This window comes from Onychostoma macrolepis, chromosome 12 (genome assembly GCF_012432095.1).
Source record: "Onychostoma macrolepis isolate SWU-2019 chromosome 12, ASM1243209v1, whole genome shotgun sequence".
Classification (NCBI taxonomy): Eukaryota; Metazoa; Chordata; class Actinopteri; order Cypriniformes; family Cyprinidae; genus Onychostoma; species Onychostoma macrolepis.
The window spans coordinates 24694355-24720506 of record NC_081166.1 but is presented as its reverse complement, the minus strand read 5'-3'; the positions used below and the strand labels follow the sequence as shown (position 1 = coordinate 24720506).

Sequence of the window (26152 nt, the reverse complement as noted above, 5' to 3'; positions counted from 1 at the left end):
TTATCATTATTATTATTATTAATTTATACAACTAGTACTACTACTATAATACTACGATACTATACTATATTGTAGTGTTGTCACGGTACCAAAATTTCAGTATTCCAATGAAAATCCACGGTTCTCGGTACCAATTTCGGTACCACATGCTAATTAAAAAACACACTATTTTTAATAATAAAGTCAAACAAAATAAAATGTACAAAAATCAATGCCATTCTTTATACTTATTTAAATTGTTTCAAGTTTTTCCGCAATTAATAAAAGTATGAAAAACAGTAAGCAGTAAAGTTTCACCCAGATTTAATTTGTCTTTTAAATAGTGAAATTTAAACACATTTTATTTTTTTGGTAAATAAAGGGGATATGGAAGAAATATTGTATGATTATTTCTTTAAAAATAAATATTAACTTTTTTCAATAGTAGTAATAGTATCACATACATTCTACTAAATAATAGTAATATATTTCTGGCACAATGTCTTTAAGATAAACGTTTATTTTCACGGGTTGCCCTGAATACCTTTTATTTCTGTGTGTAGCTATATGATATGACGCTGGTTTTACTCAATGAAACGGTAAAATGCTCGTGAAGTGACTCTCAGAGCAGTTCTGGAGATGTTGTTTATGTATTTATGTCCTCATTGAGACGGCAGATGCTGAAATCACGGCAAGCGTCACGCGCACTTCAGTGTGTGTAGTAAAGAAAAAAAGAAAAAAACAAAAAAACGCGCGTCTCTGCCATTCATTCATTCACACAGAGACTCGCAGAACATGCGGGATTCATATCTGAATCGACTTTTGCGGCTTAATATTTACTAGTCCATGTCGCGATTTGATTTAAGTGTAATGACCTACTTTTGATTAATTCATCCAAACTTTGACAAATTCCGTGGTATTCCGTGCTAAACTGTAAATTCCTTTTTTATAACTGGATTCCGAGATTCCGTCCGCGTTTTCTGCATCGCGGAAATCATCGGGCCGTATGCGTCAAGAACCGGGTTGACCGGGTACTCGGTACCACCGGTACTTAAAAAAACCTGGTACCGTGACATTTTCATTTTTTTAGTACCGACTTGGTACCGAAGTACCGGGTCTTTTGACAACACTACTATATTGTATGATACTATACTATACTACTATAATATTACAACTACTATATATATATATACACACATATACATACATACATACATACATACACACACACAAAACAAAACCAACAAAATAATATAGTAGTAAAGTAAAATAAAGTAATAAATAATAATATTAATAATGCTAACACTACTAAAAATAATAGTAGTAGCAGCAGTAGTTGTAGCAGTAATTATTATTATTATTATTATGGTGCAGAAGCAACACTGTGGCCTTAAAATAGCAATTTTTTAGTTGTTGTTTTTCTTATGACTTACATAAATCACCAAAATTAGAATGTGAAAACATGGAAGGCCTAACGATGGCTTCAACGATGATCTTAGCAGACGTGCCAAACTGTCCTCAACTCCACAAGCTGACGCGCAGTGATGCAGGCACAACTGAAGCCATCACATCACAGACACACTGTCTGTCAGATCTGCTCTCATCGCAGACCTCCAGTGTCCAGTGCCAGCCGGATTCTTCCTGCTCACAGGAACGCTGATTAGTGTAAATAAGTGCTAAAGACTCCGGCTCTGACTCTCTTAAGCTCAAATGAGATCAGATCACAGCCTTAGACACCTGATGGGAGCAGTGAAGCGTTTAACAGTGATTGTGAGCGTGTTACAGGCGTGCACAACTAAAGTGAATAATACATCCAGGTCAAGTCCTTCCTTTTATACAAAATAAGGACAGATAAGAGAGTTTGCATTCAGGACAAACAGGATTCCAGCTCACAAACCTGTTCACAGTATTGGAAAGCAGCTGATAAGCTGTTGATCCTGGACACAATAAGGCCACATACATTCATCAGCTATAACATGAGCTCTAGTGTTACTTTATAAGCAACAAACTTCAGTACTCAAGATTGCAACAGAGTTACCCACAAATATCTGTGCAATTACACTAGACATGCTAAGGTAGCTAGCTATAAACATGTTGAAAGTTTTAACTTGTCAAAACTTTAATTAACATGCTCAGCAAGATTCAGATTTGCTCCAGGCTGATAAAATGTGTTTAAATTTTTCCAGTTTCGTGGAATTCAATCTCTGTAAAATGTACAGAGGTTTTGTTTAAATAAAGTAACAGCATATTTGGCTATTTAATACAATCACATTTTGAAATCTTTCTTTATCTAAACCTTCCACTAGTGACTGCCCTTGTCTGTGACATTATAGCTATAACTTCACTGTGAAAACAATTGTTTTAAATTGTTGATTTAGATATTTATTATTTATTTTATTATATTTCATTTTATTTTATGATGTAATATTTCTTAAATTACATGAATTTATTTATTTATTTAATTTTATAATTTTTTGTTTGTTTGTTTGCTTGTTTTTGTTTTACATAGATACTTGTAAATGACGGCCAGATGTAGTTATGGATCTATCAGCCAACAGGACCAAACCTTAACATGTGTACTTGCACATATGTTCTTCTTATTAGCATTTTTTAGTATATTTAAGCCTTAATGCAAGTGTATTAGTCTACATCTTGTGAATTTTGATTACTCTGCGATATTCATGACTGTATCATTTATTGAAAGCAGTAGCTGTGCATGTTTATATGACATGAAAGGATATTGAATTTGTCTTGCATTATACTTAGAGTGTGTTCTCCCTATCTGTGACTGCCTTGAGCAATGATGCAACCATTCTTCCCTAGAGCAGGTTATGACAGAAACACATTCCACACAATCTGGTGTTTTTACCTATGTTGTTTATATAGAAAACGTCTATGAGAAGCCCAAAGAGACTTGTCTGTTTGCTATATGTGGCAATCCATTGGTAACTAGCCAAATATTTAAGCCATCCTGAGGTGAGGTTATATGAGGTATCAGATGTCAGGCAAACACTTTCTTTATGGGTGTTGTCAGTAAAGTCCAGCAAATTAGAAACAAGTACGTGTTCACAAGACTCGAGGGAATGTCAAGTGTTCCTCTAATTTCATTCAGGTTTTTGTTTGAAAACAATATATATGAATACATAGGAGTTTTTAATGTTTTTCATGTTTTAATGAAGTATGTTTTCTATTGTAACATATTTAAATATATTTATTTAGCAAAGCTGAATTTTCAGCATCATTACTCCAGTCTTCAGTGTCACATGGTCCTTCCACAAAATATTAAGCAGGAAAAACTGTTTTTAACATTTATTATTAATAACCATTATTAGCACCAATAATAATTGAGGAGCAACTCAGCATATTAGAATGATTTCTGAAGGATCATGTGACACTGAAGGCTGGAGTAATTTTGCATCGCAGGAATAAACTGCATTTTAAAATATATTAAAAAAGAAAATAGTCATTTTCTAATTCTAATATTATTTCACAATTCTGACATCAAGAAAACAAACTGCAAATAAAATGGCTTGTCAGGAAGGTCTAACTGGGATTTTTGCAGACGCTATGAGCTAAAATATCAGCAGGCCTTCATAACATGTAATGCACTTGCTTGAATGCCTGGGGCACACGATGGAAGACAGTCCCCATGGTAACCAACACAACAGCCGGATTCTCCATGGCAACCAAAGCACCACAGGGATACGAATGTGAGCAGAAAACACAAAACTGAAGAACAAAGACTGTTTTTGTCTTCCACACATTAAACATCCAAACAAATCTGACAAATTTCTTTGTTTACTGTAGACAAATAATAATGCAAGAAGTCTCTTATGGTCACCCTGCATTTAGTTAATCAAAAATACCATAAAATAGTAACATTGTGCGATCACATTTTATTACAATTCAAAAGCATATTAGAATGATTTCTAAAGGATCATGTGACACTGAAGACTGGAGTAATGATACTGACAATTCAGCTTTGCATCACAGGAATTTACATTTTAAAATAGAAAACAGTTATTTTAAATTGTAATAATATTTCACATTATTACTGTATAATAAATAAACTAAAAACAGTCTTTCTGAGCATAAGAGAATTCTTTCAAAAAAATCTTACATATTTCAAATTTTTGACCGGTAAATATATATAAAAATAAAGTATATAGGCCTATAGTATATAAAAGTATCATTAAGCTAAGATTATGACTTTATTCTGTATTTTTTACATATTACCATCATTAAAGCATTATAAAATGAACACAAAACTTGTTTCATGTTTAATTATGTTTGCGACATGCGATTCTTTTCTGTGGCATCAAATTGCAATATGAGTGGCATAACTGAAAAAACTACATACAAAACGAAAAAGTTTTCCTGTGTGTTTTTGAAAAGTTTTGAGTAAAGTGACGATCCCATTCACAAGGATCCAAGTAAATGACTAGAAACGGCTTAGTAAGCAATTTAGGCAAATTTGCGTTTTTGTAGTTTACACAGAGTTGACAACAGTATTGTTTTCAAAACCTTGCACTTTGAAACCCGTTTTCAAAAGTCTGTGTTTTCAGGCCCCAAACGCTGTTGTCGTGTACTGTAAGCAAATGGCCAAACACATAACACCGTTTTCAACTAAAAAGGGAAAATTTGTGTGTAAACATTCCCTTTGAAGATACCATATGTGAAGATTGATCAGCTTATCTTTACCATCTTCACATTAATGCATTTCTTTAGTATTTTCAAAATACACCATCACAGCTGTTCCACACTGGCTGTAGAAACTAACAGGACCACGCAAACAGTCAGAGCCACATACCGTGAGAGCAGGAAGAAGAAAAGAAAAAAAAAAAAAGACAACTAAACAGGATATACTATAAGAAACATACAGCTTAACTCACAGTTCCCCAACATAAATAACAACCACAACTCAGAAAGAAAGAAGAATGTGACACACCAGCACATAAAGAACTGCAGACCTAAACATCATTTCAAAAGGCTGCTTTTTCTCTTCTAGAATTTATAGTCTCTGCTCTTGGCCCACAAAAGACATGTTTTAGCCTCTCAAGTGGTTGCATAGCAAAAGTCGAAAGAATATCATTGCCCTGTGGTCCTCTAGACATAGTTTACCACCTTATATCATACTTTCCCCCGAAGGGACGTTGCTTAGCTGTTATGCAATTTGTTTGTAACAAACTAAATGGTGCACAACACCTGGACCAACTTCAGGACACACTGACTGACTGAAATTTTGCTATTTCTGCTAAATATTGTGACGGATCGGTGGCCCTCCCCCTCATCATCATCACCACCCCGTCCCTTATTTGCCGCCCTTCACCAGGCTCCCGACTGGAGTGGGTGTGCGAGAGAGGAGGGGCGTGGGATCAACGCGGGCTGGCGGCGTGTGATGAGGCACAGCTGGACTGAATGAAGCCTCATCACCGCCGCTGTTAAATGCCCAGCGCGCCTCTCCTCGAGAGACCGGTCTCTTCCCCCGTGCATGCACGCTGGTGTCCTCGTGGGTCCAGGAAGGGTGCGTAGAGGGACATCGCGCCACCGAAGACGTGAGCTGCCGCACCCGTATTACGGCCGTCGGACCAGGATGTCGGGCCGTACAAGTCCTGCCAAAGGCCGTGGACGACGTGTAAGAGCCGCCGCTGTGATGAAGCCGCCGCCCTCGCGCCCCGGACCCGAGTGGGAGCGCGTGCGGCCGCCGGACTCCGCCCCTTCCCTGGACCCTTCCCCTCTTGGAACACTGCCCTCCTGCACAAGCCCCGCAGCACGACGAGGACACCAGACCCCCTGTTTATTTTGGACACTTCTTCCCCTGGACACTTTATTTTGTTAATAAAAGCCTCTCCGAGGCCTGACGCCACACCCACTGTGTCTGTCGTTGGCTCCTCCCGTCACAATATATAACTGATGAAAAGCAGATTGAATGGCTGATCGTCACTGCATTGCAACATAATTTGGACAACATTCCAAGTACACCACAAATTGCTTCTTTTAAACAAACAAAAAATACTTCTAATTACTGACAGCAATTATTGAGAGTGACTACATTTCCTGAAAATCTCATGGGAAGTTAAGTGCTAAAAACGGTACAGCCTAACAGGCAAAAGTGATTCTGAAAAACTAATACCATTTTCAACAAAGTTAAAAATAAATAAATCCACACACCTTGAATATATGTGAGTGTACACATTTTAATAATTTAAAAATAATTTTAAAATATATTCTTCAGGGAAAATGTTTTATACAAATATCATGCATTAATACATGCATTTTTGGTAAATCATACCAAGTTACATTTTTGAACTAAATGTACTAGTCATAAAATGTCAAATTATCTTAATTTATCAAATTATGTCAAACTGTCTTTTAAGAGACTTGCTGACCTTGAAACCTGTATTGTTTGCTATAAGTAGCCATCATGATGCCGTTGTCTGTGGCCGTGTATTTTGTACCAATCAGTCCACTGGAGCTGAGTGTAGTGAAGAACCCATGTGGCCTTGCCTTGCCTTGCCGAGCCGAGCCGAGCCGAGCCGAGCACAACTTCAATACATTACCAGAGACAAAGGCAACATGATGGCTACTTATAGCAAACAATACAGGTCACATGACAAGAACCAACCAATGAGAGACAAGACACGTGACTAAGACTACCAATCAGAACATGACACAATGAACAAGACAACCAATAGCATGAATACATGAGGGCAAGGGAAGCATGAAACAAACAGGGACCATAACTAAACTCCAAAATAACAGACATGAAAACATGAACATCAAACAAAACCCAAAACCCCACTTTACAGTTACTTAACTATATCATATTATAGTCTAAATAAACAACATATTTTGAATATGTTTCTTCAGAGTTTCTTTATGTGTGCTGTTATGCTCATTTGTTTTGAAGTCTCTCACAAAGAGATAGGCAGCCCGACCTTGATACCAGAAATACCATTCCATTATCAATCGCTGGTTACGTTGAATGTATTAAAATCAGAAGTATCATTCTTTCGTTTCGATGCTTCGCTGGTTATTTTTTTGTCACTTAAGTTTTAATCAGGATGTTTGTCCAGTCGGGCAAATAAAAAAGCCAAAAACATTTTAAACTAGTTAGAAGGCTGGTGGTCAGCTAGCTATAGCTCAACCTAAATTTATTATTATTATTGAGAACATTATATTCACAAAGAAGGTAGTTCGACCTGCATTCTGCTAGCGTTACTGCGATTCTGTCTGATGACGCAGTAACTACCGCAGGGGTGGGGGGTGGGTCTTCGGTCTGTCCAATGATTGTAAACAGTCATTAGGTCCGTCAGACTGAAGATATTTTAGCGGTAATGTGACCAAAAATATTTAAGACCCATCAAACATTTTAAGACTTTTTAAGGACCCGCGAACACCCTGTACAAAGACACCCTGACAGCAATTTGCACTGTACAATTGTAATGTAATGCTCTTCTCCTTCCATTTTATTATCTTTTGATGAATTACAGCTCCCATAATCAATAGAAAATGTACACAAACATCTCACCTGCTTTCTATGGGTGGCAATAGCATGACGTTAATTACAGCAGGCAAATATTGCTGCCTTTTGTGATTAAGGCACAATCTATTATGAGCCAATTCTACATAAAAATGAAGTGTGTTTGCAACCACGGAGCAAAAAGTGAATTCATCCCTCAATACTGCAACGTCTTGTAAGCCATGTCAGTTTCAGTTTATGCCACTGAAGGTCTTTCTGACTGCTTTAAAAAGCTCTTAACTCAGCTCCATAAACTTTTATGGATACTACCACAGTGACTCAAGTTACCAAGATGTAAGCAGACACAATAGATTACTAGAGTCCAAAGGTACGCCTCTGCTCAGAAAGATCCCCTTAGCACTCTGGACTTTTCTATACTTTTAGACAAATTTAATTACAGCTTTGTCTCACATTTCACAGATAGTTCACCTTCAGATGCCACGAAAATCACCCATTCTGTCTCCATTTATAACATGTTAACAGTCTTGGTTGTAAAACAAATAGTTTTCAAAACATGGCAATGCCTTGTGATTTAATATACCTTCTGAAATGCACTCTCAGTCTCTTGTGCCAAGAGGCTGTTTGACACTCATTACAGACTAAGATTCCAAAAAACTGACTGCATTTAGTAAACTAGAGTTCAGGCGCATTTCATCTGTCTTTTCTGGGAAGTAAAACTGTACAGTATGTTGTAGATCCATTGTGTATTTAAAAAAGGCCCCTATTATACAGATGTATGTAAGAGCTCACATTTGCACTAAAAAGGGCTTACTATTATTTTTCCATACTATTAAGGTAAGAATGAAACAGCCCCTTCTTTACCCTAACTGACATGTTTTCATCACCATTTTATATAAGAGAACATTCTGTAATAATGTGCAAACAATACATAGGGCTTATTTTATTAGCTATGCTTTTTATGAGTTATGCATTATAATTCTGACTGTATTTGTGGTGCTACAAGAAATTAGTTCGGAATATTACACAAAATATTGCAAAATAACTGTTATCTTTCTTTGCAAGACAAGTTTCCTACTTGGCAATTAAGGGCAAACTTGAAGTGTGTAATTTCTGCACCACTGGAAGCAATAATTGTGTCAAGAAACCTATTCGACACCATTTTAAAGTTTCAGACAATACTTTGTACCCTAATCAAAAGACAAAAAAAATGTTCCTGTTTGTAAAGGTTCATAAAATAACATTTTACAAAATGTATTTTGTGCATTTTTATATTAAAAAACAAGTTTAACTTATTTACTTACATCAAATTAGATAATATTACAATTTCATTCTTCTTAAGACTGGACATATGAGTTTATATTGTATTCTGAAAGCACTATTGACAGCACCAGTTTTTAAATGTAAGGGGAAAAAAAGTGAATCTGCATATAGGCCTAGTTTTGTACAAAAAAAAAAAAATTATAAATTAATAAGTAAAAAATAAAATAAATTTTTGTATTTTTTTTCTTCACTGTATTTATTTATTGATTTTTTTTTACATAGATTTGCCTTTATATTTCAAGAAGGGGATCTCTCATCATATTCAGGGGTTTTTGGCCTCTAAATGTTTTTTAAAAAATCCTCTCGGTTTAGAGGACAAGTTCTGACACCGAGGGGTTAAACGGTCATCATAAGACATGTGAAATGACCTTTTGTCTTGATTTTCGCTGTGCTCATCCAACCGCATGATGCAATGGTCAGTCAGCCGGTCAGCTGGAGTCATACGTACCTAAGGTAGCCTTTCTGTCACCCCCATTGCTCGGGGTCGCCTCTAAAAGAAGGTCTCATTCACCATCTCTGTATCATTGCCAGCTGTGTCAGTCAAACAAACCAACGGCCCTTTGAGTCACGGGCCAGCACTTGTAACATTTGCATCATCAACGCATCACTGGCTCATTTGTTTATCTCCAGAAGAAGCCTGGAGAATAGACAACTTGAATGTGCTGCATTCAGATCTTCCTTATAGGGTTCAACAGAGCATGTAATAACTGTATCACACAGGCTTTGTTTTTGTTGTGGTGGCATTGAAAGGTGGACAAGTGCCAATTGCATAAAAATGCAAGTAAATGCACACAACTGATCATATTAAGAAAGTAAGCAAGCATGGAAGACAGACTGCTGACCGAGAAACAGACACACATTTAGCCGTTTAGGTTTACACAGAGATGATCTCCATACATGGGATGGAAACAGTAAATGCATGTTGTTCAGCCTCTCAGGGGCAGGATTTCTTTATCCAACCCACTCCGGACATCTGAATAACCCGCATTTCCTTGTTCCACCTCATAGTTTACCCACACTGTAATAATGAACCATTAACTTTGTACTGCTGCTACAGAGAATGAATGTTTCCCACATATCAGCCACGTTGTCTGCACAAAACACAATAGTTCATGACCTAGTAATCAATCAATCACTGTGTAAAAACTTTCAAGCACAATGCACCAACAAACCACATAGGAATGCAAATTTGAATTTGAATAAAAATTTTTTAAAAACCTACAGTTATGTATTTGTTCACCGCATGCATCCATGCACTGAGATACACAACTGTTAAAGGTTTTTTTTTTTTTTTTGGTTTGCTTCCTGCTTTCTATTCAGAAGAAAGAATTCTGAAAAAAATAAAATAAAATAAATATTAAGCAGCAACTGTTTTCAGCATTGATGATAATAAACGTTTCTTGAGCAGCAAAGCAGCATATTAGATTGATTTCTGAAAGATCATGTGACACTGAAGTGACTGCAGTAATGATGCAAAGAATTCAGCTTTGCCATCTCAGGAATAAAACACTGAAAAATAGAAACCAATCATTTCAAATTATAAGAATATTTAATAATATTACCATTGTTATTAATGTTATTTAATAATACTACAAAATTTCACCAAGCCCAAATCGTGGCAGCATTCATTATTTTAATATGTCAATGTACCTTACAAGATTTTCACTTCGGTTACATTGTATTAATAACTTTGATAACTACATTGTTTAATAGCATTATCATCTATTTGTCCAATTAGTTATATTTAAGCATTATATAATTACTTGTAAATGGACATTCCATGAAAATTTCACATTTATATGTTCATATTTGAATGTGCATCTATTGATGTTAAGCACCACATAATTGGTTTGGTGATGTCTTATTAATCAAAACTAATTAATGCATTATTAATGAAAGTGAAAGTGTTGGCTTTATTTGTTGGCTTATTAGTGCAAGTTTGCCTTATTGTTAGTAATAATATTCTTCTTATTACAATTACTATTGATGATAAGAGCATCACAGAGATTTGAGAGTGGGCTCTTGTGACAAGGTGCAGTAACCCATCCAAAACACCTTAGCAAACACACTGAATCAACTTAGCAGCTATACCCAGAACACCCTTACAATGCCTTGAATTTTTTTTTTTTTTTTAAACATCGTAACCAATACTAATAAAGTTGTCAGTGAGTTTTGAATGCAAGCACGATTCACTTGTACAGAAAATGTAAAAATAGAGGTAATATGATTATTATTATTATTATTATTATACGAACATGTTGATCATTATGTGATTAAAAAAAAAAAGAGAGAAAAAAACATCTGTCATCCAAATCCAAACATATTTCACACCGTGACAACAACATCAACACAGATACGTTCAGGTTCGAATAAAACGCCTTCAAAACCGAAACTGTCAATCGCAGAGCACGCGTCAGAAAATTCCCGCGAAATATGCAAACGCGCTCACCTTTTTAAAGATACACTTCACATTTATTTAGCTCAGATAAACCTGCATGCGTAGAAACGTACTTATGAAAACATTTGACAAATAACAATATCGACACTGACAGTCTAGAGATGAACCTTACCATGACTTTCACAGCTGTCACACAGTCTAAGGTATCAGAAGTACTCATATCTGCAGTAATGACGCTTTTTATGTCAGAAGAAGAGAGTGGAGAGTGAAGAGAAGAGGTCAGGTGTGATGTCCTCTCACCTGTGCAGGCTCGCTTTCACCTGTGCCGACGGTGGCCATGTTGAAGTAGATCCCAAAGCAACTGTACACATTGAAATATGTGCCCCAGTGTGCAGCAACTTCCTGCTCTGTCCATTGGCTCTGTTCCTGAAAAATATGTATCCCAGCATGTAATAACTCTCGAAAAACTTTACTGTTACATATAGCGAGTGCTTTCGAGAAACGTTTATGGAAATATATTATAGGCTATACATTATAAGATTTGGCAGCGTGTTAAAGTTATTATGTTATTAAAGTTGTTATTACTTTATTATGTTCCGAAGCTCTGAATTGATGGCTATAGGGTGGCTACTGAAGTGCAATACTTAACAGAGTGATACGAACCCTTCAATATAAAAACATTATCATTAAGCACATCTTACATCAGTAAGCAGTTTTGTATTGACTAAGCCATGTTTCCACATTTGTCTTCCATAATGTTTATGCTGTTGTGTTTTGTTCACACTGAGCAGGGCATAAGCCAATATCATCTCCAAAAGTCATTCTGTAGAATTATTGTATATGTATTTTTACAAGGTTAATAGATTACTTTTGCAAAGGTAATAAACTACCATCCGGGAAAAGTTTTTCGATTGAAGTTAAGGGATTTGAGTTATCGTTGTTGTTTAAAGAACACTAGATGGCGCTATTGTTTCATATTTCCAGTTCTTGACATTACATCGACTCTTCTGCTGTATCAATGTGGGGGAGACTGAGGCTAGTTGTCACAAAGGATGCTTCTCAGAAACTGAGGTTTGGGTCTAGTTAGACAAATGTGTGTGTGTGTGTGTGTGTGTGTGTGTGTGTGTACCTACTTAACCATATTTTGGGGACAAATTTGTACCCAAAAGTGAGCTAAACCTGACAAAATCTCCAAAAACCTCCCTTTGGGGACGTCCTCATTTGTAAAACTGGTTTAAAAATAAAGTAAACAACGTTTTTTTTGAAATTGTAAAAATGCAGAAAGTCTCCTGTAAGGGGTAGGTTTAGGTGTAAGGTTGGTGTAGGTTAATAGAAAATACGGTTTGTACAGTATAAAAACCATTACACCTATGGAATGTCCCCATTTAGATAGCTAAGTAAACATGTGTGTGTGTGTGTGTGTGTGTTGGTATTTGTGGTTTACGGGGACACACATTTGTTTAATGAAATGGGTATGACAGAGGTATTACAATTTGAAGGTGGCTTATGAGGACACTGCCTATGTCCCTGTAATTCAAAAGGCTTAAAAAACATACTAAATGGTGTTTTGTTTTTTTGAAAATCTAAAAATGCACAAAGTTTCCTGTAAGGGGTAGGTTTAGGTGTAGGGCAATAGCACATACAGTTTGTACAGTATAAAAACCATTATGCCTATGGAGAGTCCCCGTAAACCACAAATACCAACATGTGTGAGTGTGTGTGTGTTTAATATACATTTTTTTATTTAGTCATACATTTAATATGGGTAAGCAACAAGAACACAACGGACACATTAGGTTAAACTATTATGTACAATGTACATTTCTGTGAAGGTATATTGGTATATTTTATATTGGGGCAAATTGTCACATATGTTGTAGTACAGATTACTTAGAAATTCTTTAGGCTAAATATTTTTATATTGCTTTTTATGCATTTTTGATGTTGAATAATGTTTGGTGTTTCCCAGTTGCTTTTAGTTACACATAGTAGTAATGTGAGTTTCTGTTTACTGAGTGTTGTAAGACATTTATCAGTATAGCTTAAACTTTAAGTACATAAAAGTAAAAAGGAAACATTGTTTGGTCAGTGCAGAGTGAATACTGAGACCTCTGATCCTCTATTGGAATGGTGTTTGTTCCATAGGCAAATTGCCTTTAAAATACCAGGAATGTTCCAGCAATAGAAGACATTCATGGCAGCTCAGTCTTAAAGGTGTTGAATTACAGTGAAGCAGTCTTCATGTCTGCAGAGGAGACCAAGCATGACAATCACTGCAATCACCCTGACTCCCCCAATATAAAAATGCTGGACATTTTCAACAATACTGTATATTTTTCATTAATAAACATTACATTTTACTTATTAATATTAAATAAACATTAATATCACATTAAAGCCAATTTTCACCATAGAATTAAAAAATAATAAGAATAAAATGTACAATAATTGAGATTTTACTTGAAATTGTGAAAAGAAAAGTCAGAATTGTGAGATATAAACTCACAATTGTGAGGTGAGAAAAACATTAGAACTGTGATATAAAAGTTGCAATAACCTTCCATGGCAGGTTTCAAAAAATAAACAGAATTGCGAGATGCAAAGTTGCAAACTGAGAATTCAGAGAAAACAAGTCAGAATTGCAAGATAAAGCTCAGAATTCTGAGTAAAATATCAGAAATGCTAGATGTAAATTTAGAATTCAGAGAAAAAAAGGCAACTGTGAAATATTAACTTTGCAGGTTCATGTATCGCAGGGTACGATTAAATTAATGTATATTTAACCAGTTTAATATGGAGAGGCACTGAAATGTAGACCTTCGTTTATGTGTTTTTGACCTACACTGTACAAGACGCGAGAACAGTCCGCTATTTAGGTTGTACATTAGCATGGACTCACTAACTTTAACATTAGCAAGTTTTAGCCAGAGATACCTTGCTAAAGCACAAGATAACATTAACGTTCTGTTTGAGCAGATGAAAATTGTAACTTAATGAGTGTATGACAACCAGAAAATGAATGTTTCTGTCTTCATTTGTATTGGGGTTGAATACTTAGGGACATTTTGCTCTGTTTTGTTTGGATTCAGGGAATGTAATAAAATAAATTATATTGCCAATCCTCCCAGGATGCCTGGAATCAGTTTTACAAGTACCCCAGGCACATCGTTTTTCCATTTTTGAAGCATAAACCCCATAAAACCGATGCCAGCTTCAGATCTTCCAACGTTTCTCTGTGGCGCTGAAACCTAAAGATGTCCGAGTTCCGCTCCCCGTGCAACTGATACTCGACTGCCATTGGCTAGTCTGCGTTCGAGGGGAGGGGCTTACCGATAAGTCAATTATGATATGTAAACTTATTATAACTGTGAAAAAAAGTCCATTGCAATTCTGTTTATCTCACAAATCAGAACTGAGACAAAAAAAAAATGTCGGAATTGTCAGATATAAACTCAAATTGTGAGAAAAAAAGTCAGAATTGTGAAATAAGGTCACTTTTTTTTTTTATTATTATTCCACAAGCTTTAATACATACATAGACTGTTTACCCACGTTTAATTAATTAAGACACATAACCCATATGACCTGCAGTACCTTCATTGACCTCCAGGGGTCTGCAGATACTCAAATGAAAAACCCTAAATACTACAGAGAACACAGAATAGATGAAAAGAAATATGTTTATCCAGACAATTTCCTAAAGTACCGTTGACAAGATTTTAATGAACAAGATACGTCAGCACAAAAACAGCAAATTGTCTAATCTCTCCAAAACCCCTTGCATTGCAAATGTCAAGCAAATCTCATGCACTTGCATAAATCGTTTAAACGCATGCATTATGCCTTAATTGCACTTGACTCGCATAAAAGCAAAATTACATTTTATACATGAATAAACGTTATGACTTCATGTCATGATTTGTTTGTCTTACCTAGGCTGCCATTTAAAGAGGAAGACACGCCAGTAAAAAGCCTGTCCTGGGACACGTGGCTACTGTTGGCCACTGCCTAGGCCAAGGAATTATACATCCCGTATCCAGATGGGACAGCACGGAGTGTGAATACAGGATAAATCTAGGGAGGTTTGTAAACATGGCTACTTGCACATCAGCCTTACGTAACACGTCTCTGGACAGATTTTGCAGGGGCACAATCAAACGTGGCTTGGCTTTTGCCATCTGTTTACCCCTTTGACATTGATCATTGCAGTTTAAAGGCTGCTTGTATTCCATCAGAGCAGTCTATGGTGTGAACAGAAGAGCGTATCAGTTTGTTACTTCTAAGACTGATGCTCCTAGCTCTGAATTGATCATTTGGTTGAATTCTGTCCAGTTGGTTGAATGTTTAACAAATAAAACTGAATAATCATGATGTGGATAACAGTCTGAGGGCATCGATTATAAACCAGGAACAGAAATATAAATATAATGACATTTTGGACAGCAGCAGCAAACTAAAAATGTAAGGGGAATAAAATAAATTAAATATATTAAAAATGAAAATGTCTATAAATGGATGTAAATGAGAATATGAATAATACAGAATAATATGAATAATACAAAACACATTTCATCAGTATATTGAAAAGTACACATTCAAATCCATTTAATACGCCCTTATGTCTTCTGTGTGAACAGTTATATAACCATTTGAATTAATGATACTCTGTAACTCATAGGTCATCATCACACAGCAATACACTAGCATCATTCAAATTGTAACGGTCACGCATTACACAAGTTATTATACTCTTGTTAAACAGATATATAGTCCTTAAATATATGCATATTTTCAAGAATAATCACATTCTGAGGTACTTTTACCATTTACAGTTAGATCGGTGGCCGAAATCATAAAACAGACCAACCGTCGCTCTACCAACTAACGTTAACGTTAACCGTGAAAAACTCATCTCGATTATTTTTCTCATCCCAACAAGTTGTTTGACTACAAAGACATAACAAATGTGAGCTTAAATGTTTTGACATGGAAATTGACTTATATCTTTCACTTTTGTTAACACATACCTGAGTTATCAAGAGGATAAGCAAATTGTGTTGCTTTCCTCAGTCGCAGCTCATCAGTGTCTGAAGTAAACACAGCGCATCACTATGACAACCCACACTATACTCCATAGATATGTAAATCTATGATCTACTCCCCCACTCGTGCAAAATCGCGTACTGTCTGAGTAGGTACATTCGAATTTAATTTAAAATTGCATATGTTAAAAAAAAAAAAAAATAGAACGAATATGGGTAGCAGTATGAATGAAATTCGTACGTACTACATCCGCTATAGACGGTTTCATCGGACGCACGCGCCTGGACCTATGTTAACTTCCGGTCTGTGTTTGTTTATCAGTCTTGTTAAGGGCTCCGGCTACAAACACAGTTAAAGTTAAAGTGATAAGTAATTAAGTTGGGCTCAGGTTGTTGTGCTGTGGGATGTGTTTCACATACATTTATTTATTTGTGGCGACCCGCCACGATATCAAAACGGACCGATTTTCCAAATGGCTTCGTTGAATAAACATGACGTAATGCACGTTTAAAAATCAAAACGAGGCGCGGGTGTTTTTATATCACTATATTTCTGAAGGACAACTGTCGATGTTCGATGTCATTTTCATTTCATCTAGCAAGTTATATGCCTGATAAAGCAGCGTTTGTGAGCTCAGCGCTGCTTTGTGTAATGTACAGCCCAACAGCCGTTTCCGGGGAAACCTCTAGTTCTCCCGCTTTAAAGCGCCTCCTGCTGGCAGAGAATGAATTTGCATTTTTAATAAGTCCGTCCAAGTAGTTAATCGCTGCATCTCAGTCTGTCTGATTTACGCAGCAAACATATTTTGCTTGTTATCAAAACATAATCTACTCTAGAGGGACTGTTGTTACTGATTGTATTTGGACGTCTACCAGAAGCTAAGTAAGGGCCACAAAAGCGCGCATGCGCAGTAACGTTTGTTTATGTTGTTGCCGTTGAAACCGTCTATACTCACAACCGGCGCAACGTCATAGAATGTCTCTGAACAGGTTCACGCCCACTTCTAGGGGAAAACAAACCGCCATACAGCATCGGATCGAGGAAGTGGACTAACCTTACAACATGCCAAAGAGTTGTTGTGTGGTTGGGTGCACCAATAATGTTTGTAAAAACCCAAATTTAGCCCAGGCTACCTGCCACCATCATCCATATCTTGCTGTTATGGAAATATTATGTATTACGGATGATGCTATTCGAAAGCGAAGCCAGGCTAGTTGTATGGCTGGACAGAAAAGTGCACTCAGTACTCTAAATATAAGGACATAATATATACATTTAAAGATGTTTACTTTCAAAGGAAGTAAAATCATTCACTGGTTTACCTGGTGATTAGATTAGGTACGAGTAAATGTCCGGCAAGACACCTCTGGCCACTGGGTGGGGTTGTTACACCAATTTGACGCTGGGATAATGAGTTTTTAAATTGACCAAATTAAGTTTATGGATGTATCTTTCACGCTCTATGGCAGGCAGGGTGGACATATAATTACTTGACATGATTAATCCTAGTGATTACTTAAGTTATTCACGTCTGTCGGCTGTGTATGGACTTTGCTTTTTGCCGCTATTTTGTATTGAAGCCTATGGGAAGTCTAGTTTGTTTTCCCCCAAAAAGGGGCGGTAACGAAATTGACAGTTAAGTTCCCGGATGTGCCGGTAGTGCGTATACAGCATCGGATCGAGGAAGTGGACTAACTTACAACATGCCAAAGAGTTGTTGTGTGGTCGGGTGCACCAATAATTTTTGTAAAAACCCAAATTTAGCCCAGGCTACCTGCCATGAGTTTAAATTTAAATTTAACAATTTAAATGAGTTTAAATTGACCAAATTAAGTTTGTGGATGTATCTTTCACGCTCTATGGCAGGCAGGGTGGACATATAATTACTTGACATGATTAATCCTAGTGATTACTTAAGTTATTCACGTCTGTCGGCTGTGTACAGACGTTTTTTGCCGCTATTTTGTATTGAAGCCTATGGGAAGTCTAGTTTGTTTTCCCCCAAAAAGGGGCGGTAACGAAATTGACAGTTAAGTTCCCGGATGTGCCGGTAGTGCATATGTTGTTATACTGTCACATGACCTACCTGTGTTAGTTGCGTTTCTTTGGCTGCGTTTACACTTGGCAATGCGATCCGATCAAGCAGATCGGATCATCACTAGTCAATCAGAACACGGCGCGTTTACACTTGGCAACATCATCTGAAATCTTTATCTGGATAACAGATGGGATCTGTCTTTCCCACGCAATATTTAAATAAGTCTGCAGAGAATGGCTCGGTGCAGTCAAACTGAAGTTGTAGGTTCTTATGAAAACCATTTTCAGTCGCTGGACATTTTACAAATCAAAGATAATTATGCCACGGTCTGTCTGAATACTGGATTCTGATTGGCTGGCAGGTGTTGATTAAATTCGTTGAACTGCACAGGTAGTTCCAGGTCAGTTTAATCGTGTTCTATATTAATGCGCTTCCTATAAACATTGGTAACAAGTAACATATAGTTACAGTTCAATAGTAATACAGACGAAATTAACTGTCATTTTTATCGTTCCGGTCAAATATTGCAGCGCGAATATTATTAACATCATTAATATGTGAATGCTGGCAAATGACCATGGCATAAACGGGATAATCAACGGCTAGCTGTGCGTTAAACGATTTGAATGCACTTCGCTGAGGCAACCACCATCCGCGAGTTTTGAGTTTTCTCAACTTTTTGTGTAAACCGAAAACAAGTTGAGAAAACTCAAAAATCTGCTGAAGCTGGTTGCCTTAAACTTTTTAGTTTTCTCAACTTTTTATTTTTTTTTACAGTGTATAAGTATAATAAAAATATATAAAACATTATGAGATATTAATAATAATAATAATAGCTTAATTATATATATTATACATCTTAAATTCATTCACATCTGCAGTTCAGTTTCAATCTGCACTCAAACTGTTATGATGATTGTATAAATTACAGTTAAAACAATGGATTAAAATCAAAAAGAATGCAAAAAAGAAGCCCAGAATTTTGGAACCCACTGTATGTATTCATGACCACCTCTCAGAACTGACATGAGTATAAATGACACACACACAGAGCAATTATTTTCAAAATGATCCTTCTTCCTGAAGCCATAAACACAGACATAACTGTGCCACTGGCTAAAGACTGATTAGCACACTCACCTGCCAACTCTGTCTGCACATCAACGGCTTTAGTAGATTAAAAGGATTCCCACATCACTAGTCCTGGTTATCTTGATTAACCACAGGATCAGGATATGGAAAAAGGCTCCACTTTGTCACGTAGCACCAAATTTAAATGTAAAATGAATTTTTGTCTTATGAAGCACAAGGTAAATTATCATAATATTGGCATTCGCAATCAAAATATGGCAAATTACTGATTTATTTATGATGCTTGATATGAAGTGGAAATAATGTGCATTTTTAGAACCTTCATTTAAAAAGTTTAAACCAATTGTGAGCTATCATTGGTTATGCACAGAAAAATATGAAAATATGAGTCTGACAGCTGGGTCATAGCAGGAATTTTACATGAACTGTTTGAATGAATTCAAAGGATTACAGATTACAAATTGGAAAAAAATAATTTATATGTTACGCTCCACATGATATCACCTACTTGACAAGCAGGCATGCTAAGGCATCCCAGGACTGAAGCCGAATAATCCTGTTTACAGGATGTGTCCCACTCAACTTTGCCTTCATTCATTTACTGCCTCCAGCAAACCTAGGGATCAGGCTCCTAGCAGTTATAAATATATCTACATCACACACTTCATGCATGATTCAAAAACATCCTCTGGGCTTAGGCGTGAGACGGGGCCCTGAAGTATCTCTTGATGTGCGTCTGGCTCCGCCGCCCTGGTTTCATTCATAATTTGAGCTGTGTTTCTCCGAGCAAGTAAAAAGGACTAGGAAATTGCTAGAATTAGGACAGTCTGTTCTTCTACTGGATTCACAGGTCCGCGCTATTTTGATGTACACTGGGACTATGCTGTTATGAAACAGAACTAATCGGCCATTCAGGTTTTTGCTCATCCAATATATGCAGAAGATAATATCGGAAATGAGTCGATGGTAATCTACTTATTTGGATTAAAATGATGTAGTAGACCACAGAGATGTCAGTCACTTAGCATCTAATCAGGTTGTAAGGAAATGAAGTGTGCACATCTGACTGTGCTTGTAACATGAGTTGATATACATTTCCAAATTTACAGCATCAGTGTCTTGTTATACAGAATTAGATTAGCCAGATCTTAAATGGCTGCCAGCCTTGACAGTGACTGACACTTATGCAGTCACATGTCAAGTCAAAGGAGTAATTGCATTTTAAGACACCTTCTTGTTTTAAATGAACGCGTTTTGCTTTGGGTTTCACTGAAATTAAGCGTCCAAGACGCTGGCTGATGCTCTTCTTTGGCTCACAGCACATATGAGGCACCTTGTTTTCCTGAATGAAATCGTACGCGCGCGCTATTAATAGCACCGGCTCTATGACGTCACAATGGAAGCCGCATCTGACTCGCGACAGATGATGATTCTCTCAAAGAGCCTCGCGATCGGGAAGGACACACTATCCCCGCATATTTATCAGTCTGTACGCTTGCAGATATATAGGAATTAACTTTTTTTGCTCACAGACGGGGACGTAGTGGCGGTTAGGAGATGGTTTTGCAGCATTTGCCCAGCTAGCGACGAGCGTTTGTTCTTTCATAACATCAGCAAGCTGCAGTCACTGTATACTGAATTGACTTCTGACAACAATAAACACACGCCTCACAAAGACACGGTACGTATGCTTGTGTCCACTGTGTCATGGTTTTTGTTTGCAGGGTGGTGCCTTTATGTAATTCATCATGCACCCTAGTAGGACAGTTGATCAACTTCTTACAAAGAGACAACGATGTGTCGTTTTTTATATATATATATGTATGTCTAAATTTTTGTTTATTATGAAATTATTTATCAAAATTACAATTCGTGGAGTAATGTCATTATTCTCTATGCATTACATCTGTGATAAAAATAAATAGATAAAAAAAAATATTGCTTTGTAAGTTCATATAGGCTACCTTCCTGTTTGCATTTTCAGCGCTGAAAATATTTGATCTATAATTCTGCTTCTTGTGGTAGCATCTAAATTACCTGGTTTTATTTATATTAATAATAGTAATAATAATAATAAAGAATCAACCTTGTGTCAGATGAGCTAGAAATAATGTCTTGCATGCATGCATGCATAAATGTGTAAATTTACATTCCTATTTATATGACTTATGCACCGTCATATCTCTAATTTAGTATGACTGTGCTCCAAGTTCAAACTTCAGTGCAACAGACACTCCAGTTTATGTGCTCTAAATAAAAATCATTATGTTATGACATAGCCTATCTTTGTTTCTTAAAGTATGCTACATTTACCTTGTCCGTTTCTACTTGATTTTATGCGTTTCCACTTTGTTTTAACTTGGATTCATCTGCAATTGGAAGTGGCTGGGGAAAAAGTGCACTCAACCTTGGCACCACTTTGGTTTAAATCATTTAAGACAGCAATTAAGTTTTCAATTTAGTGAGTTTTGTGTGTGTGCATGTGTTGCTCAGTATTTGAACTGATTCCAGCTAAAATTCATAATTTGATTACAATGTCCTAGACTTTAAATTACATTGGAACAGACCCTAAAAAATGCCAATTAGTCTGTCATTACACTGTATATAAAGAGATTTCAACATAAAAGATGAGTGGATAAGACTGTGTTGGTTATAGAGTGCCTAGAGTCTAGAGATGTTATGAATAGAGGTGCATGAATGGATGCCTTATTCCAGTGTTTAAACCATAAGTTTACATATAGCTGACATGCTGATTAACATAATGTTGAAACTGAATTTTTAGGTTTAGAAACGTAGGTCTTAGTGTGTATTAAGATGTTTTTCAGAGAATTTTTTTTAACCTCACGTTTAAAAAAAGATCCAGCTGAAGATGAATTGAAGTTGTGAAGGTGAAAACTAGAGATGATGCTGCATTTTGCATAATTCCCTTTATTTGTGTCTCTCCAGTTGTTTCACTAATTGGAGTGATTAAAGGCCATATCTGTAATTTAATATTGTATTATGTAATAAAATGTTCCCTTGGAGTTAAGACGTGAAAAATAATTGTATGATTTTAATATTAAGTAATAAAATTACATGGATGAACTTTACTGTTGTGTTATTATTCTATGATTATATTAGATGCCAAGTTAACAGCCAGAGCTATTACACACACAACCATTTTGAAATACACTTTTTTTAAAAACATTTTTATTTTCTTTACATAAATTAATAAATTAAAAAAAAAAAAATTAAAAATCTTTTTTTTTTTTTTTTTGCAGTCATACACACTGCATCTGACAAGAAAGTCATATGGGTTGGGTTTTGTCCAGCTCAGCAGGAACAAGATGTGGCTATAATATAGGGCAACTATTTTAGGAATGTGAAAACAAGAAGTCCTGTATTATATTGAGGCTTCATTGACCCACAGCAAGGTCAATGCTCTGTGTAGCTTCTGATTTAATAGATCTGAAATGAAATCCCTCCTTTGGTCAGTATGTATGTGCGCCTTTATGAATTCTCGTAAAATAATTCCTTTTGTCGTAGGGTACTCAAGTTAAATATGGACTACGAAAGACCCAATGTAGAGACCATCAAGTGTGTTGTTGTTGGAGACAATGCCGTGGGGAAGACTCGCCTTATTTGTGCCCGGGCCTGCAACACTACCCTGACCCAGTACCAGCTGTTGGCCACCCATGTACCCACCGTCTGGGCCATCGACCAGTACAGAGTCTGTCAAGAGGTAAATCTTCCCTCAATTAAATTTACCTTGCCATTATCATGGCATTACGTCAGGCCCAAGGCTAGAGATAATGAGCGCATGATACCCAGATTTGTTTCCGTCAGGATTCATTTAAATTTCAGCCGACGGAAGGGAAACAGATTACAGAAAAAGATCAAATAAGCTTGTGGTCTTCTTTGCTCTGGGGCAGAGGTGCTGCTTTAAAAGCCGAATTAATGCTACGACTCCTCACAGGTCTTAGAACGTTCCAGAGACGTTGTGGATGACGTAAGCGTATCCCTCCGGCTATGGGACACCTTTGGAGACCATCACAAAGACAGACGCTTCGCCTACGGGAGGTATGAACAGATTCTGTTTGATTTGCAATTTCTGTGTAATAGTGGTGCAAGATTAAACAATAGTTCCCCCAAAAATAAAAATTTGGTTATTAATCCACCCTCGTCATTCGAAACCCATAGGACTTTCTTCCTGGGAACTCGAAAAGAAAAGTGTAAAGCAAAATGTTCAAGCTGCTCTTTTCCATATAATGGAAGTAAATGATGACCAAAGGTGACTAAGCTAAAAAGGCAAAATGCAGTCTAAGTCTCAAAAAGTCATACAATACAATTAAATCACTCAGAAAATCAATATCAAATATATTGTTTTTAAACTTAATGTTTCTTGGACCATGTATGTCTTTGTATAGTCCATGTACATTGGGTTTATTCGTTTTTTATTTAAAATTGAAAGCATAAAATTGTGAAAATGTCCTTTTTGATATAAAAGAAGATTGATTGATTTTCATTTTTCCATTCAAGGGTAGAAAATGGATAAATAACTTTCAGATCATTTTCCAAATGTGGGCCAGCATAAAATGTCCCTTTTCACTGATAGGTGATGATCAATTCGTATACCAACATCAGTTCTTTTTCAGTTCTGTGCAACAGAATAACTGTCACCGAATATTCAATAATAATGTATTGAAAATTCAAGCTGTTTATACATTTTCAAGTCAAATCCTTTTCTTAATTGATTAATGAAAAATGTAGCGTTTTCAAATTTTTCTGCTTTCACTAGTTGTGACACACAAGAAGGGTCTGTGTACTTTGTGTTCATGACCAATCACGACTTACTAATTTTAATATGTGCATTTGCAAAGTCTTACAGCACATAAGTCGTATTGATTTTTATGATACTTTTGTTGGTCACCATTCACTTTCATTGTATAGAAAAGAGGAGTGTGAACATTATTCTAAACGTCTTCTTTTGTGTTCCTCAAAAAATAATTTTTGGGTGAGCTATGCCTTTAATTCCTTTTCGAATGAAATTAATTGCATTAGGGGTGCGTTATATTCATTTATTTATTATGGCAATCAGTGTGATTCAGATTAAACTACGATGTTGAAAATAACATAAATATAAGGGTATGCATGAGAAAATTTCACAGTGCTATCTGGAAAATATCTTAACAAATTACCAGAGAAAATCTTAATTGGTTCTTCAGTTCACAAATGCCACCACTTTACTGAACAGAAAGACAGGAAGCATCCTGCCATCAGATGCTTTCATCATTTGCTCTGACATCAGAGACTGAGCTATTTGCAACTGAATGCAGGCCGAACATGACAGCTGAACACTGTTATGTTAACTCATGGCCATTTTGTGTCAAGCACTTGGTTAATGAGGTCTTTCTTTGCGTTCATCACATTCTCACTGCCTTTATGTTTTCTTTTCTGACATTTTCAGTGCAGGATAAACAAAACATGTTGGCCAGTTTGTACTGGCGGTAACATAATTAACCTCAATTATGTTATGTTCACAGATGTATTTACAAGAAATTTAGAATGCATAGCATGCAGCATTCATGTTTGTATTGTTGCTACTTCATTCAAGGTCAATTACTGGCCAGTTTTACCGAAAGAGTTTGCTTGGTGTTATTAGTCATGCATAATATGCCAAACCCAATTCACTTTTTTATTTTAAGATTTTTTTCATAATTTTTAGAAATAGATGGTAGAAGCATCTTGATTTATAATGTTAAAAATCTAGGCTGTTTCAATCTACTCCCTACTTCACTAGTAGTGCACTGTCTAGTGAGTTAAATTCATTAAAATGCACTGAAACGTTTACTCCCTAAAAATTCCCAGAACGCACCATAAAAAAAGAGCATCAGCTGATGATAATATTTACTTAATGTGGCCAGAATTAATATCAGAAGAATATTGCTCATGGCTTGTTATACAGCAATGTTTTTTTGTCATGTCAAAGGTAATTTAGTCATCAGTGTTCCAATGCTTAATGGATTGTTAGCAACCAAATTCATGTTCACGATTCACACTAGCTAGGGAGGGGAATGTGACACGCTCCAAGAATCCCTGTTTGAAGAAATGATATTCCTGCAGTGTCCTTTTGAAGTTCTTTAACAGATGGTGTTTAACAGCATAAGAATGACCCAATTCTTCCCTCTGACAGTCTGGAAGGAGATTTTAGAAACCTAAAGAGGGGTTGTCTGCATATTTACCCTACGTGAAAGAATATTTAGTGGTTTAGCGCTAGACCAGTCCCAATCCAGATGCACTAGACTATTTCAATCAGATAAACCTGACCTGTCGGCAAAGCATGCCTTGCTCCTTGACTTTGGGTCAGCCTTGTTCAATAGAATTATATTTTTAGTCCTCCCTGCTTTATTGCATCCTAAAAATAAAACCAGTGCACTGAGGTCTGGAGTCATAAAGCTTGGCTCGGACTCAAAGAATGACCTCTAAATGTTCGCTAGGCATCTTACTCAGGGCTTCGATGTGTGACTGGTGTACTCTATTGCCTTTAGAAGTAATCCATAATTTTACAGGAATGAGATTCCAAGGTACTGCGCCTCTCTGAACCTGTACTTACCAAATAGAAGAGTAAGCTGTGTGTTCTGCTTTATGAGCATAGGCTTAGAGTGTCTCATCCAGAGTTTAGAGTCAAATAGCCAAACCAAATATACAACAACTCTGCTTGAAGTGTCCTAACAAACACCCCTGATTAAGAAGCTATTCCTCATCTTGGCTTGTTTGGGACAGTAGTGCGCATGTTTTTACAGTTGAAGCAGTCCTGTCC

The 26152-nt window shown here is 36.4% G+C and overlaps 2 protein-coding genes across 5 annotated transcripts in view; one reads left to right on the top strand and one right to left on the bottom strand.

Moving 5' to 3' along the window:
• ank3b (ankyrin 3b) overlaps positions 1–16353 on the bottom strand; it is a 198860-nt gene extending 182507 nt beyond the window's left edge. Inside the window, exons 1-2 of the mRNA XM_058792986.1 lie at positions 16208–16353; positions 11481–11606 (exon numbers count right to left, since the gene is read on the bottom strand). Of these exons, the coding sequence (XP_058648969.1) occupies positions 11481–11519 (39 nt within the window). The 5' untranslated portion in view covers positions 11520–11606; positions 16208–16353. The remainder of the gene's footprint in view (positions 1–11480; positions 11607–16207) is intronic.
• Positions 1–26152, top strand: part of rhobtb1 (Rho related BTB domain containing 1) — a 53154-nt gene that overhangs the window by 16370 nt on the left and 10632 nt on the right. For 3 of the 4 annotated variants that reach the window (XM_058793015.1, XM_058793017.1, XM_058793018.1), the window contains exons 1-3: positions 20767–21034; positions 22879–23074; positions 23309–23412. In XM_058793015.1, coding sequence (XP_058648998.1) covers positions 22895–23074; positions 23309–23412 — 284 coding nt within the window. In that variant the 5' untranslated portion in view covers positions 20767–21034; positions 22879–22894. Of the gene's footprint in view, positions 1–15116; positions 15263–20766; positions 21035–22878; positions 23075–23308; positions 23413–26152 lie in introns of those variants that run through there. The other variant, XM_058793016.1, reaches the window with a different exon arrangement.